This window comes from Enoplosus armatus, chromosome 14 (genome assembly GCF_043641665.1).
Source record: "Enoplosus armatus isolate fEnoArm2 chromosome 14, fEnoArm2.hap1, whole genome shotgun sequence".
Lineage (NCBI taxonomy): Eukaryota > Metazoa > Chordata > Actinopteri > Centrarchiformes > Enoplosidae > Enoplosus > Enoplosus armatus.
The window spans coordinates 1378363-1395513 of NC_092193.1; the positions used below are offsets into that span (position 1 = coordinate 1378363).

Genomic DNA, 17151 nt, shown 5'->3' on the forward strand with positions numbered 1-17151 from the left:
AGGAATAAGAAGAGACAAGGAGATCACAGAGCAAATCCGGAGGCTTTTCACCTCTGTTGATGGAGTCAGTGAAGTCGATGCAGTGTGTTTTGTCACTCAGGCCTCTCTTGCACGACTAACAGCAACACAGCGGTATGTGTTTGACTCGGTGCTCTCCATTTTTGGCAAAGATGTGGCAGAGAACATTGAGATGCTGGTGACTTTTGCAGATGGTAAGCAGCCACCGGTTCTTGAGGCAATAAACGTCTCTGGGGTTCCATGTCCAAAAAATGACATAGGGCTTCCAGTTCACTTCAAATTCAACAACTCAGCCTTGTTTGCAGACAACAGAAGCGTCAGCGACAGGACCTGTGATGACAATTCTGATGAGGATGATGACGACAACTTTGATGAAATGTTTTGGAACATGGGTGCCAAAAGTATGGAGCGGTTCTTCACTGCTTTGCGTAAAATGACAACCAAAAGCTTGCTAATGACCCAAGAGGTTCTCAAAGAACGAAAGCAGCTTGAAACAGCTGTCGAAGGATTGCAACCACAAGTTAAAGCTGGATTAGCAAAACTTGAAGAAATTAAGACAACCAAAGAAAAGATTAAAGAGCATGAAACCGTCATGACTTCAAATGAAAACTTTGAGATTGAGGTGGATGTTATTAAGCCAGTCCAAACAAAGCTCACAAAGCAAGGAGAGTACATCACCAACTGCCAGAAATGTTCAATAACATGCCACTACCCATGTGTGATAGCAGATGATAATGGCAAGCGTGGCTGTGCATCAATGGATAGTGCAGGGATGTGCACCGTCTGCCCCGGAAAATGCATTTGGAGTGTGCACTTCAACCAAACATACAGGTGGGAGTATGTTAAAGTAAAAGAGAAGAAGACACTGCAAGAGTTAAAAGACAAGTATGAAGAAGCTACGAAAGAAAAGATGACTATTCAGGAATTGATTGAGAGGCAAGAAGAAGAGATTGCTCACCTCCAAGACATGATCGTGTCCTTCATGGATCAATCATCTCAATGTATAACTCGTCTGCAAGAGATCGCCCTGAGGCCTAACCCTCTGACCACTCCAGAGTACATTGACATGCTGATTGAAGGAGAAAAGTCAGAGGCCAAAGAGGGTTACCTGGCTCGAATCCAGTCTTTGGAGGCAATGAAGGACAGGGCAAAAATCATCTCCAAAGTAGCCAAACGAGATAAACTTACAAAAACAGAGGAGGAATTGTCTGAAGAAAAACAGGAGAGGCAAGAAAAGAAAGGTTGGCTGAAGAAAGTTACAAATTTCTTTGGCTTGTAGAGAAAAACATGACATGGTCTGCAGGTCTGCAGCCAAAAACACAGCTGAGCCAAGGGATGGCCATCAGTAGGTTAACGTGAACATTTTGTATTGTTATTATAGTAAAATGCTAACACTTTGCAAGTTATTGTGCTAAGGTTATGATACATGTTAGCACTAACACTTTAGGTTAGCATGCTGATTAGAATTCAGTCTTAACTTCTTGTCATTAATGAGCTTTGTTCGACTCTTGGAAACTTCTTTGATGATCACGAATGAGCCAAATGTCATAGCATCCAACAGTTTTTAACTGTTTAATTAAAACCTGTCTATAACCTGTAGTTTGTGGAGTTTAAACTTGTTCTTACATGGCACTGGTAATGTTAACCCGGACAGGTGAACATTTATCATTTATTATAAGAATCTACCAGCAACAAGGATTCGACTGAGACTGAGATTTGGTCATTAAGATGACGACACCAGATGTGGGAATAAAGATGCTTGGTTTTACTGTTCTTAATTATTTGAACACTATGTGACTGAGATGTGATAATAAATTGATTGTTTCTCTCTATCATAACTCATCCTCTTTTTATTGGCTCTCACAGTTATTTGCAGATAATGTTGATATTTGCAGGTTTCCTATAAGTTTAGGTTTCACACAGTTTTCCACATCAGTGAAGGTTTTTCGACCTCGTATGTAATGCGTGTGTTCTTGAAGAACTTCTGAGTCTGAATATTTAGGTTTTTGTCAGTATACTTTGTTTTAAAACAGTGTGCATTCAGTTACAAGCTTCTTTTAACAAGCTGTGTGTGTTTGTGCAAACTCACCGACTTTCCACTGAATATACTTAAGGTTTTGTACACAGGGAACTGAAACTCGCAAATGATAAACTTTTTTGATAAACAAAACAGTTAACTATTGAACCACTGGTTCCCAACCTGTTTGGGGCCCTTTGTCACATTTCAGATGTCTAGGAGTTGTTAGCCGTTTCAGCAGAGAAACATTTACCCCCTAAACTTCTCACATGGTTTCATTTCAATAACTTTTCCAGGTAAAATTATTTCACTAAACACTATCATCCCAAAAAAATGACAGCAGTTTCGTTCTTTTTCTTAATAACATGTACATTTTCAGCTGTTCAACAACACTTAATACTTCTGTCCATCTGGATCAAGAATTTGTCAGAACATAAAGAGGGTCAGGCAGAGTTCTGGGAAGGAGAGCAGGTTTATTTGTGTTGAGGAATGTCAAAGAGCACAGTGAGTCAACGTCACAGCTGCCTGAAGAAATTACAGAAACAGTTTAAACAGTTTTGCAGCAAAATATCATTTTGGTGAAAGTGTATTTTTGGAGACTGTTTGACTGGACAGGTGCTGACTGGACTCGATGGTTCAGCAACTATTGCGTCAAATAATTATGATTTTAAGCAGCGAGTCAGTGTTGATGAAGGTGTTCTTTTGATTGAAGCTGGGTGGTTTAAACCTTCACAATCTGCGAGTTTCGGTAGTGACGATAAAATATCCAATTTTTTTAAGCGAACGCACATTTTATCAAGAAGAGCATGTATCGTTACACGGCCACACAGGACATGAAAAAGATTTGAGCCGCTTCCAGATGTAACTCAAATATACTCGACACTCAAGCGATTCAACTCATGAAAACACTGCTGCTAAGCTGCGATACGAACACGCCAGGAGGAGGTCGTCTCCACGGTCTCATGGTAAATACGACCTCACAGCGAGGACACAATCAAATCAGGAAACATCGGATGAAATAACAAGTAAAAGTCTTGCCTCAGTACTTGACTTTGCCACGCTTTATTCAAAGGTTTGGCCGTTTCTTGGCAATAAATCACAATAAATAAAGCAAAGTTTGTGTGTTTCATTCTGATTAACTTCAGTCAGAGTCAGAAACTCGCTGCTTCTGACCTCGAGTCCACTTTGACGCAGATGTCCTGATGCTTTAGAGTCCTTCTTGTCTCATTACATCTTTGTTAGTCGGGGCCTGATGGTCCCTCGTGACAGGACTTTAGTTTAACACGGCCACAAATCACAACATCGAACATGAGGCCAATCAGCAACTCAGTAAAACCATTTTCAATAAAAACATCTTGACTCTTGAGTATTTACAGCAGAGCTGTGCGATTGTGTTGTGAGGCGTCTTCATGGTTTAATCCACCTGCTGTCGTTCCTTCCATGAACATTGAGTGAAACTACAAAGTCGACAAGGGGCCAGAAGATACGTTTTTCACGACCTGTGAGGACCGAAACATCCGAGCAGCCTCTTAACAAACACAATGCAGGGAATAATTACTGGGCTCAAAGTCCACATTCAGACTACATATGTAACAAAGACTAACAGAGCCTTTTTTAAAGTATTAGTTTTCTCTGAACACGATCAGTGTTGAGCTGCCACATTAACTCTTCAACTGTCACACTACAATTAAAGATCAATTCAAAACAAATTCAAAAACACACTAAAGCAGTAAAAACAGTCTACCTGCCGAGGTTCCCCTTTTTGTTGCCACAATTTGCTTTCAGTGTCTTGGCTCGTCATTGGACAAACGCCAGATTTCACTGAGAAGTCAAAGGTCACGGCCAACCAGTTGCTGATGCTGCCGAGGGCCAGGTTACGCCAGGTTAGGGCCAGGTTAGGACCAGGTTAAGGCCAGGTTAAGGCCACGTTAGGGCCAGGTTAGGGCCAGGTTAAGGCCAGGTTAAGGCCACGTTAGGGCCAGGTTAAGGCCAGGTTAAGGCCAGGTTAAGGCCAGGTTAGGGCCAGGTTAGGGCCAGGTTAGGACCAGGTTAGGACCAGGTTAGGACCAGGTTAAGGCCAGGTTAAGGCCAGGTTAAGGCCAGGTTAAGGCCAGGTTAGGGCCAGGTTAGGGCCAGGTTAGGGCCAGGTTAAGGCCAGGTTAGGGCCAGGTTAGGGCCAGGTTAAGGCCAGGTTAAGGCCAGGTTAAGGCCAGGTTAGGGCCACATTTGCTTGAAAGGAGCAAGTTTGTGCGACGTGTCGTCGGTACAAGTCTGAAGTGAATGTACAACGTTGCACAGCTGGTAAATCACTGTGTAGTGTTATTTTGGAGATGGAAAAAGTGGAACTCAAATGTTACCAGCCAGCAGAACGGAGGGAAAAAAGTGAGAATGTGTTTAAATGGTGTACGACGAGACTTTTTAAACACATTCTGGTCTCTGACTACAAAAAGGGGGGAAATGTTGATGTTGTCACGCTGTAGAAGCAAAAGAAGAGGAGAAACTAAAGGAGATTAAAGACAAGAGAAAACCAAACTACATGGTTAAATCTATGGTTTTCTGAACGCACTCAACATGCTCGATCAGACGGCCGCTAACGAGCTCCGCCCACAGCTGACGTGTCCACGTAGCCCACCAACATTTCGGCCGATGGTCGACCGCAGATGCGGCCCGACAATGGCAAAAAAACTTGACACCAAAATCTATTTCAGTTGCACTTGTTGACACGTAGCTTCCAGTAAATCAGCCGGTGAGAGCTACAAAAGAGGATCTCATGTATTTAAAGGAACACCAATGACACATTATGTCTCATCACTATTAATTTCCAGTCTGAAGATTCGCCTCAGCTACACACAGCCACATCTTTTTGTCCTTTTTCACCATCAGCAACGTTTTCATGGAGTCATTTTTAAATAGTCAAACTTAAAGTAACTTAAGGAGCTCTTTGCAGACGAGCACCGTGAACGGACTTTCAAAGCATTCAACGTGTAACAGCAACAGCGAGTGTTTCAGCTCATACAGGTCTGTGACAGCTTTTCCTTCATCAGCTCAGCTGATGGACGGATTTCCTGCTGATTTAGCTCAACATACAAAATGTAACTGTCCAAGTGAAACACCACGAGTCCATGTTGAAGGACATGTAACATTATATTTCTGATTACTACCAGAGGCCTCCTCACAGTGGGTTTGATGCTGCCAACGTGGTTCATCTGCCTGATGGCTGACTAAAAGAACTTCCTGCAGGTTATATGGCACCAGTAACACCTTTTTTTGAAATCAATTAAGGGCAGCAAACAGCAGCAGCGTCTAAACACCCGTGCCTTCTGTTTTCTGTGAAGCACATCGGGGTCGTCAAAGCTCCACGTCCACATACGCCACCGTCCCGCTTTTAACACTCCGGAAAAGCCACAACTTGATCACATTTGTACCCAGATCTGTACAGCGTGTCCGTTGCCGTGACGCCACGACGCGAGTTTGGTGTGTTGCCCTTCGTGGTGAACTTAACAGTACTGGTTTACACTTTCTAAGTCCCCCTATTAACATTTTTAAGTGATGTTAAAGTAAAGCATTGTTGAGTCATTTTCCATAACTCTAACAACTGTTTTTATAACTGTCAATAAGACACAGACACACACGGGAGCCCCTCCAATACCACAAACTGATCTCAGATCTGAAACCAACAGAAAAATATTCTGCAACAACAACAAACAAATATTGTTACTATGAATTATTATGCCGAACATTTACTGGTTCAGCGTCTAACTTGTGAATGTTTCGTGGTTTTCTTTCTGAATATCTTTGAATTTTGGAACGTTGGTCGGACGAATCAAGCAGCCTATTAATGGATTAATTGATAACGTAAAATGAACCCTAATCATGATAATATTGCATGCAGAGATTCATTTGGCCACATCACTGTATACTATAGGATGGGACTTGATGTAAATTGTTACCCAGTACGGTGTCGTACCACTGGGGGGCTGTTATGGCACTTTGGGCATCTACTGGAATACTGACCAGATAAATAAAACTAATCATGACAAAATCTGACATAATGAAATAAACTGATGCAAAAGAGGAGAGCTGGGGGGGGGGGGTAGATAACAGTTTTCTCATACTGCTTTCATGGCTGAGAAATTGCAGCATGTTTTTAACCTCAGGACAAGACAATGAAAAGAGCCCCAACTTTGTCAGTTACTTTCACAGCTAATGTCAGTGCGAGCAGCAGAGACACGGGTCACCATGGCAACTTCCTAGATTACATTTGATTGCTGTGTTTGAACTGATGCTTCTTCCTACGACATGTGAAAATACCAACTAAAATCAAGGTGACTGGACTGAACAACAAAAAAAAAAAAAAAACACACTACACTTCTGACGGAGACACTAGAATGCACATGGAGCTCAGGGTGGAACACCTGTCCTTCAGTATCCCAGGTCCAAGTGGATTTTGTGCTCAAAAATGGCGATTAGCAGCATTATGCAGAAGCCCAGCAGGATGCCGGCGTTCTGGAGCAGGAAGAAGCCGCAGTGGCTGAAGCCGTGGTCCCCGGCGTCGTTATGCAACATCTCTGGCACCTGGAAAGAAAAACACATGAAGTCACTCTGATCTGTGACTGGTTTCTTAAAACAGGGGGGTCCCAACACTCTAAGGATCTGCAAATAGAAACTGTTAGCTTAGCTTCATCAAAAGGAAAGAAATCCACCTTCCGACAACTCCACCTGTGACTCTGAGAGGTCTGAGAAGTCCTGAACTCATGTTGTGGTTGTTGGTCTGAGCTCTCCTAACTCTGTAAACCAGCGGACTACAGACTGGATCGGATCCGTGGCTGTGATGACGTTTAATATATTCATGTAAAGTCTGTTCTACAGAGCGCTGTGCAGAGCAGTGGCCACAAGAGGTCAGCCTCGGACAACAGACGCTTTGCTGTGTTTTCCAGACAGCAGCGGCTCGTGACAGCTCACCTCTCCTGTGTTTGTTTTTATAAACTTGTTGTGTGTGTGTGTGTGTGTGTGAGAGAAGAAGCCATCTGGTCCTGAAGGCTGCTGCTCTCCGACAGGCTGAACTGAAGCACCAGTGAGAGTCAGACATTCGTTCAAGGCCTGTTGAGTCGACAGAACAGATGCTGCTGACTGGATGAGAGCACAGTTTCACTTCTCCTGACTCGGTGGGAAAGAGCCGAGCGGTTTCTGTCTACGCAACATAAAGCCAATAATCATTTCTGTTCTTAAAGACTTCCTAAATATTGAGTTTATTCTGTCAGCCAGCACGAACACAATTGAGATCACCTTAAATAATAATAATAAAAACAACAACATAGTAACATAGACGCACCTCACAGCTTTCAGTTTAGAACAGTAATCCTGTACTTGTGTTCATGCCTTGCACCGTCATTTGTAACATGCATGTACTTCTGCACATGTATTATTGTTCTACATGTATATATACACACATACACATGTAGACGTTCTAGGTGGTATTTTTGTCAAATGTCTCCAGACACCAGAAGAGGTACGGCACAGCTGCAGTGTTCTAACAGCATCGTTTGTTTTGTTTGTCTTTAAGCAACGTTGGTCACTTCTGTGGTGACCTCGCGATTATCAGCCGTTTTGTGTGCGTTCACTCACCATGTCCACCAGGGCCACATACATGAAGAGTCCGGCTGTGAGAGCGAATATCCACGTGGAGATGTTCTCGGCGTAGTGTCCGATCAAGATACCGGTCACCATACCCAAGTAGGCCATCATGGCCGACAACACGTTATAGAGAATGGCCTGACGCACCGTCATACCGGCCTTCAGGAGCACCGCGAAGTCACCTGGGAAACAGAGACCAGGTGTCTTTCCAGAGTCGTGTAATTTAACTTCACACACAACTGTCATCACGAGATCGAAAGAGATGACTGAGATGAACACTAGTTTAGCTGTTCCATTCTGAATACATTCATAAACAATGCCACATAAATATCAAGATCATGCTGCGATAATAATCATGCATGAGCTTTACGTGCAGCTAACGCCTGTAGGTGAAGATGAGATCGAAGGTCTTACCTAACTCATGAGGCAGCTCGTGACAGAAAACAGCCACAGATGTACTGAGACCGCTGGACAGACCCTCAGTGAAGGCAGCTCCTGCAGAACGACGGGAAAATATTAAAACCCCCTGTCATCACTACCAATACTGTGGTAAGATAACATGCTAACAGTAGCACGTTAGCATGCCGACTGTTCGTATGTTATCTAGCGTTTCGCATGCTAGAAATGTCACAATGATTTTAGTTATATCTGCTCAAACTGACGCACATCAAGATATACATTTATATTTCTGCTGAGCTAAAGATTTCCTTAATAGTACGTGTCTGAAAAAAAGACCAAGAATTATATGAGCTGCAAACAGAAACTCTATCTAAATAAATGAATGAAAACCTTCAATCTTAAACGTCAGCAGCGAGGCAGCTCATATCCTGGATTAAAGTGTTGTCACACGGCATGTGTGTCTGGGGGCCGTCTAATGTCTGGTGTTTGAGACTATACGCTCGTGTACTCTGTGTGTGCTGTGGGATGATGATACTTCAGGTGATGAAACTTAGGTTATGGTACTTCCCCTCTTTGTTGGAACAGGTATTTGGTAGACGTAACAATATATATCACATGTTTCATGTCTGACATGTATGACTTGAGAACAGAACTTAAAGTTTCATCACATCACCAACGATAGAGGTTGTTGTGACTGTAGTTTAACCCTTATGACAACTGATGACTTATATAAAAACAGCTTCACTTGTCATTGGCTGTGCGTTGTTGTATCTAAATTTAAAAAAAAGTGTTTCTGTTGCCCAGTCCAAGTTAGCATATTAGCATGCTAACCTCTGAGATAGAGCAGACACCTACTCACCGATAGCCAGGCCGTCGCTGAAGTTGTGCAGTCCGTCTCCCATGATGACCATCCAGGCGAGCGCGGCCACCCCGGCCTGCTGGAAGTGCTGCTCTGAGTAGGAGTGTGAGTGGCTGTGAGGGTGGTGGTTCTGGGAGTGGTGGTGGTGCAGGATGTGGTGGTAGTCGTGGTGGTGGTGGTGCATGCTGTCGGCCTGGCCCACCGTGTCGTGGAAGTGGGAGTGACATTTGTTCTCGCAGTCCTCGGCGGTGTAGGCGGCAGCCCCCGACGCTCCGCCGTAACTCTGCGGCGAGACGACGGACACCTGCGGCGCCAGCATCACCTGCTCCTCCTCCGCCACGCTGCCGCCGTGCAGGCCGCTGGAGTGGTCGCCAAACATACCGGCACCATTAGTCTCCACATCTGGAGAAAGTCAATGACACAGACATCACCACTGGTTGAAAATGAAAGGCAGAATGGGTCGGACACCTACTGACAGCAGAGCAGCACATTTCTTCTTACCGCTGACATCTGCAGGAGATTTGTGTTTGTTATTAATGATATTACAGAAACACATACGCACGGCTGTAATGTTCAATACCAAACTGTGGGGAGAAAAAATGTGACACAACTTTGCTATTCTTCCCTACTGGAGAGTATAATAACGTATATTAAGGGTAGGGGAAATAAATCAACACAGCATCGTATCGTGATATTCAGCATGGAAATATTGTATCGATACATGGACGCCAAGTTCAATCGATCTAATAAATAATTAATATTGCAAATACAAAGTTGCTGAAGGGGCTGCATAACGTTTTTGTACAAGTTGCATTGTTCAAAGGAAGTAAGAGTGCAGCAGTCGGACTGTGGAGACGTTTGTCAGCTGCAACATTTCTGTCGGCTTGACTATTTCTTCTGCTGCAATAAAAATGTTAACATGAGCAAACAGATGTTGACAAAGTTTGAGACATTGTTTCTAGACGACCTCAAACATACATTTGACGTGTCTTGTTTCTTGACCGACACAGATTTCTGCAATAAGCCGACATGGACAGGTACATAGCTATTATTGCCTCTGGCAGTAATGCTTTGATACTACTTTGTTATTCTTAGATCTTTACCACTAGTGGGGAAGAAATGTAAAGTCTGTCCAGAGGGATGGCCCTGTTGTTACCTAAAGAAAAAGGGGGGCAAGTTTTGGTCATCTCAGACTTCTTCGTGTATTTAGTCTCTCGAGCTGAACATGTTTGACAGGGTTTTCTGGGACACGTTCTCCCCTCAGACAGAAAGTGAAAATACCCCCCCGTGTTTGTGCCGCGTTGCCTCTTACCTTCAGTCGGCTTCAGGTCGTTCTCTTCCAGAGCAGGCTGCTTCTCTGGATCTGCTTTGTCGTTCTGGTCCCACTTCTTCTGGATCTGTTTGGACGGCGGGAACACCTCGTTTTTATTTTCACACAGTGTGAACAACACGAAACATTAGGCCTCATGTTTCTGATGATTACAAGGGGGAACTGCTTAGACCTTTGCTAACAGCTGGAGGCAAATACTGGCCAATTAACTAATAAATGGTATAAAATAGACATTTATTTTAATAATATCGCAGAAATCCACTGACCACTGGTAAATGTTGAAAATAATTTAGATTTCAAATTGTTTGACAGGCTTTAAATGTCCAAAACAACTGTAGAAGTAGCTGTACTGTTTGTTACACTAGGAGAAATGTTAATTATAAGGACAAATTTACCAGTATGACCAGTATGGTGATGTTCGGTTTTGTGTTAACAGGATCTTTTGTGGTCTCAAGTGTTTGAAGTTTTGCATACTTCCTGTTTACAATAATCCTTTTTAGACTGTAGACAGTTTAAGTTCTTGTATGACTGCTGAACTTTTGAGAACTGGCTTCGTTTGTTCCTTAAAGAAACAGTTTGGTAGAAAAATACAGTAAGAATATAAGTAAGGTATCATTTTGGTGTTGGTACTGAAACTCAAGTATCTGCACTAATACATAATTTTTAGAAGAGTTACTGCAGTTTCACAGGTATGTTGGCCCATCAGAATGAGCGCTGGAAGCATGTGTAATACTTCACCTCTGTTTAATGACCAAACATAGAAAGAAACTGATCGAACTCTGACCTTTTGTTTCTTGTCCTTGTACATCTTTCCCAGCGTCAGGAAGTGTTCGATTAGAAACATGACGTAGACTCCGCCCAGAGTGGTCAGGCCCTTCCACACAGCGTCCAGGTTTTCCTCTCCCTCATCGTGGAGGTGATGTCCCTCGTCCGACATATTCATCCCAGAATCCTCGTGGTGGTGATGGTGGCCGCCCTGAGACTGAAGCATCCACAGATGTAAACACACAGAGAAGTTTAAACGGAGTCTCAGCCAAACATAAGCTGCTCTTTGAAGCCCATCCTTTGGTCTCCAGTTTGGTCAGACTCTCAGGTGAGTCAAACCCTTTAGCAGTGAGCCTCAAAATCTGGTTACATGAACACCTTTTCTGAATGTGGACAAAGAAACCTAAACGAGGTGGTCTGAGATCAGTACAGAGTGAACGTGAAGTGGACGTCTGGACAGATTTGTTTTCTTGTTTACTTATCTAACTTTAAAATATGAAAACTTTCGCTGCATTTGTTAAATGACAAGCGGCTACCAAAAAAAATTAGTATGGAAAATTGAGTTTGGTGTCCCCACAGTAACTCAGGCAGGGCTGGAAATGAATTGATAATGAAAATAATCATTAATCAGCCCACTATCTTCTTGATTAATTCGTGGATAATAGTGAAAAAAGTGTTCCTGATACACATAGCTCTGATAACGTGAGGAGCACTCTGAAAGGTCAAGAACGAGTGGACGTCCGGCGCCGCGCTGACTCACGTGGGGGATGAGATGAAGGAAGGCGTCGCCGCTCAGCGTGCCGACAGCCAGCGCCACCAGGAAGCTGAGGAGGAACTTGAAGAAAACTCTGTTCATGAGCGGGATGAGGACGACGCCGAGCAGCGAGAGCAGGCTGATGATCGTGATGGAGATGAACCCGCCGACCCACGCTGCAGCACACAAATCAAACACTTCAGAAATATAACTATTCATTATCATTAAAAACCTCTACAGACGTAAATATTAGGTGAGGTCGGCACATTTTTACCCAAAGATTACAGTTAAGATAAGTCTGATCACAGATTTAGTCATTTATCATCTCACCTATTGTGATGCTTTTGCCGCTCTCTCCACCAGAGCGCTCGCTGTGGTCGTGGTCCGAGTCGTTGTGGTCACCATGGTGACCGTGACCATGTTTATGGTCTAGAAATGAAAAAGAGATTTAACACATCAAACTACAAAACTGCTATGAAAATGAACTTAATAATCCTCCCTGCTGACACCACTGTAAACGGGTAAATCTGGATTGTCAAAGTGCACTCAAACACTCAGGTGTGTCAGCCTGTGAGTCAGCAAACACACATGTGATGTTTCATCCATGTCTGGCCAGACTCATGTAATACATGTCGTGAATATATGGAAGAAAAATAATGTATTCATTAAAAAAAGAAGGTATAAAGTGTATTTTTTGGCTAAATGGACGTTTTCACCACATTGATGATGACTCCAGTGAATATACATCGTTGAACCGATGAAGGATGATCGTAGATGTATTAACAAGTACACTTGTACTTGATTACTGTGTAAAGATGGATTCTTATAGAGTGCAGGTGAAACTCACTCACAGCACCGCGGTTAGCTCGGCGCGCTCCAACACGTTTGCAGTCACGTGATTCTGATGACGTTTGAAGTTCAGAATGAGGCAGGAAGTGAAAGGCAGACTGGACGAGACGGAGGAAAGCCCGGGCCGTGCTAGTTATTGTTTACTCATTGTGTCGTCACAGTCAACACGTGTGTGACATCTGGACTCGCCCAATTCATTCTTAAATTATGGCTGAAGAGGCCACAATGAGCTTTGAGTCAAAAGCGTCACCTATTCAGTGTCCGACCAGCTGTGAAATATGGTCACAATCTGTTCTGCTCCCGAGAACATGACGGTGCTGAATAACGGACGGACAGTCAGAGCTGAAACAGAGGCCAGCTGGTCTCATCATGCTTTGGTTCGTCAGTCCTGTAGACATTGTGTCGTACGTTCACTAAATTATGAATTTCAATCACATTACATGTTAATCTGCTTTCTGACTGAACAAAGTTACAAAGAACTGAGAGGGGCTCTGTGGGGGCTGTGTTGTTCCAGGCGCAGGTGAAACAAAAAGTCCAGTTTTCCCCATCAATGGACTCCTACCTCTCTCCGCGGGTTCTGCAGCGCCTCCGTGCAGGATGCACGCTCCGCCATCAATCTGGTTGAGGAGGGCGGGGCAGAGGAAGCTGAAGTCAGCGAGGGTCACACCCACCTCCTGAGACATCCCATGTGAGGACAGGACGCTGGAGGCGTTCAGACACTGGAGACAAAACACAAAATCTCAACAACTGCACTCATTCAAGATACAAATGATACACACATGAAAACTCTGCAAACTTGGGTTGATTTATTTTTTATTTTATTTAGACTTTGTATTCACTTTCCTCTCATTTACAACGCGACTGCAGGAGTGAAACAAGCTTCAGTATCATTCAACCCAGTCCTAACAAACTACATGCTAGTTGTTACTTACTCGGTGTTGTACAGGAGTACTGAAAACTAGTGAAAGTTGGCATTGACTGCTAGATTCTTATTTACTTATTCTGGTCATAAACTGGGATCTAATGGCAGTGAAACTCAGATAGTGTTTTAGAACATTTTCACACACCGTGTGGCTGTAAATGAGAAGACAATGTCGTACCTCTGCACCGGGCACGCTTCGGTTGTGGGGAAGATCCTGGTTTATGTGGTCATGGTCATGGTCATGGTTGTGGTCATGGTCGTGGTTGTGGTCATGGTCGTGGTCGTGGTCGTGGTCGTGGTCGTGGTCGTGGTCATGGTCGTGGTCATGGTTGTGGTCATGGTCATGGTCGTGGTCATGGTCGTGGTCATGGACTGCAGCTATCTGTATCTGGCTTTCAGTGACCACTCTGGCAGAGGCCCTGGTGGTTTCCTCCCCTGCAGGACTGGATTGTTCTGGGCTGCTGTCTTGTCTCTTATGAGCCTCATCTGGTTTCACCACCAGCTGTGCGCTGTACACCGCTGTGGGGCCGACCTCTTGAGCCGCCACAGACTTCTTGTCGTGCAGGTTGTGAAGGATGTCCTGATCTTTTGAGACTTCAGGCATCTTTGGAAACTTCCTGGGCTGTGAAGGTTCGTCGTGGACGTGTTTCTGGTGATGCGAGTTGTTGTCGTCGTGCAGATGGTGGTCGTCTTCGTGGTGGTGGTGATGATGGTGGTGATCATCATGGTGGCCTGGCTGCTCGTGATGTTGCACCATAACGGTCCTGGTGCGATCCAACCCCACGTTCTGTAAGAGGCGCTTTAAACCGGCCAGGGAGATGGTTCCGTTTTCTCCATATCTGTTAAATTTAATAAAACGATTCATTCTCACCACATCTGCAGAATTCAACAAACCCACTGCAGTATGATTATTTGTTAATATTGTGAAGCTTTGTTGGATTTAAAGCTACAACCCACAATTATCTTCATTATATTTCTTTCCAATTTCCAACTGTTAAATTGTAAATTGTAAAGTGACAAAACCTAATAAACATTAGGGAGCAAAGCTTCAAGTGATGCCTTCAAATGGCTGATTTAGTGCGATTTCATTTTTCAGTTCTTTGTATCTGTGGCGCCGCTGCAGCCGAGAAATGTCGCTTTATAAAAAAAAATTGACAGAAGCTCACCTGTTGAACAGAGCCTCCAGGTGTTGTCTCTGGCTCTGCTCGGCTCTCTGTGCGTCGACCACAGCTGACAGTAAACGCACCGCGCTGTTTGTCTCTGTGGTGGACGGGCTGCAGTCTGAACCGGCCGACCCGTCGCCGCCGGACAAACTCACGGCGAGGAGAAACATCACAGCCAAGACGGCCCGACTCCTCTCCTCGTCCATCGTCTCTGCCGGGAAAACAAGGACGTTCAGAAACAGCAACAAGTAGCTGATCAGTCAAGTAGTGACCTAACTAGAATATCCATTTCACTATTTTGAAACCCAATGACAACTTGTTTTGTGATATTTTGCACTGAACTCTTCAGACATAATTTATAATTTATAAAAACACAAAGACACAAGAACATTACTTACTACTTTAGCTCTTAGTTTCAGGGTTTGTTTGACTGTTGAAGAGTGGCTGAAGAAGTATTCAGACACAGTAAAATTACATTCAGACTAAAAGTCTGGCATTCAAAACGTAGTACATTCCTATATACATAACTAAGTACTCACTATGTCAGCGTATTACATGAGTGAATTATCATTACTTCTGTGTTACTTATTGTGAGCAGTATCTTAATATAGCTTGGCGCAATGGTGCTAATTCTGCACATTTTATATACTGTTGAGAGGGTTCATTTACTTTATAACAATAAATCATATTCTATATGCTGTTTATAGCTTTTTAAAATCTTTATCTGCAAAGTAACAACTGACTATAGCTGTCGGATGAAAGTAGTGGAATTAAAAGTACAACTCTAGAGTAAGTACAGTACTTGCTTTCCACCACTGCTGTTGAATCACCTCAAGTTACTTTTAAGGAATTAACGTTATGACACAACAGAAACTATGATTACAGAGCATGTGTCAGTTGGGCTGAATGACGGAAGACCTTTTAAGGGATTATGGTTAATTCCGGATAGAGATTACAACAAAACACCACTTTAGATCCACTTAGATCACACATTGCTGATAACACTGTCTGCCAGCTAAGCCAATTTATAACCCGCAGTGGTATTTTAAGAAGATACATGGAAACTTGCTTGATTTGTTGGTGTAAACCGAATTTAGGAGCAGCTTCTAACTAATTGGATTACAAATAGATACGTTGATATGAGACGATATTCGTCCGTTGACAAGAAAATATATTAAATGTATACGATTTCTGAATGGGGTCTGGCGTACGGCTCATACAAGGGAAGCCCGGTTTGCGGATGTCAGTTTAGAACGTTAGATAGCTAGCTTAACAAAACAAACAGCTCATCTTTAGCAGTAACAATTAATGTAAATGTATGATGTTTAATATTCAGGAATAACTGATGGTGTTACTAACACGGTCGAAGCTTCCTCACCCCTTCTGTTTGTAACAGTGAATTAGCTGGGTTAGCCACCCTGCTAGCCGCGGATATTTCGTTAAATTTCTCGGAGGATGCTGACAGATGGCATCTGCCAGGTGGCCGCGGCCCTGTCTCCGGCCTCGTGCTGCTGCCGAGGCTCGGCCTCACTTTACAATAATAACATCAAGCCATAAAACTATAAAATCCTTCTCCCGCGGTAAAACCAGCCACGCGTGTCTGACTTTGACCAGAAACACACTCACACACGGAGGTAAACAGTAACACGTTGGGTTTATGCGCTCTGCACCAGCCCGGTGCCGTGTGCACAAAGACGGCAAACCCGGAAACTGAACGCTGCCGCCGCCGCCGCCGTGCGGAGCGGACATGCTTCATCTCCAGTCGGCCACAAATCAGACCAGAATATACCTTTGAAAGTGTGGAAAAACTTACAGGGAACGTAAGTGCTGTGTTTTACCCTCTCCGGTTGATGTGTGAACGCTTCACGGTGCCGCTCGGTCCACGGCAGTTCGGTAATGAAGGCTATGGATGTGGTTGCGCTGCCTTCAGGGGCTGACGGAAATCTGACTCTCCCTCCAAAAACTGGAGAAGGAGGGAAAATGCAGAGACGAGCAACCCCTAGGGGGCCCTAAGCACAATTTGCATATGAAAAAGCTGCGTACCCCTTTAGATATTTTTCACTGAAAAAAGGAATGAGTTTAAATTATGTGTGTGGAGAAGTTTACAATATATATGCATAATGTATGAAATTAGATTAAATAAATGCCATGGACTGTATATATGATACGAAAATATAAAATACACAAATGTATACAAAACATAAAGCCATTTTTAAAAGAAGATCATCTTAGAATATGACTGTTCGAGTGGGTATTTTCATCAGTGATTTAGGGGGTGAAAAGCAGTAGGCGATTTACACAAACCCTGATCTTTTCCTAAACCTAACCAAGTAGTTCTGGTGCCTAAACATAACCAAACTGCAGCCGTTTCACAACATTAACCACATGTTGCAGTTTTTACTATAGATGTTTGGTGTAACCTGGCAGTGGAGCAGGTAATG

General features: G+C 43.6%; 1 protein-coding gene across 1 annotated transcript; it reads right to left on the reverse strand.

The window, feature by feature from the left end:
* Positions 1-6457: 6457 nt before the first annotated feature.
* slc39a6 (solute carrier family 39 member 6) lies at positions 6458-16635 on the reverse strand. The gene is made up of 12 exons (XM_070919541.1): positions 16524-16635; positions 14714-14921; positions 13793-14386; positions 13188-13348; positions 12107-12205; positions 11783-11952; positions 11042-11239; positions 10240-10318; positions 8928-9329; positions 8084-8164; positions 7661-7851; positions 6458-6610 (listed from the first exon to the last, which is right to left on the reverse strand). Exons 2-12 carry the CDS (start codon positions 14914-14916, stop codon positions 6458-6460), a joined length of 2331 nt encoding a protein of 776 aa, XP_070775642.1. The 5' UTR covers positions 14917-14921; positions 16524-16635.
* Positions 16636-17151: the final 516 nt, after the last annotated feature.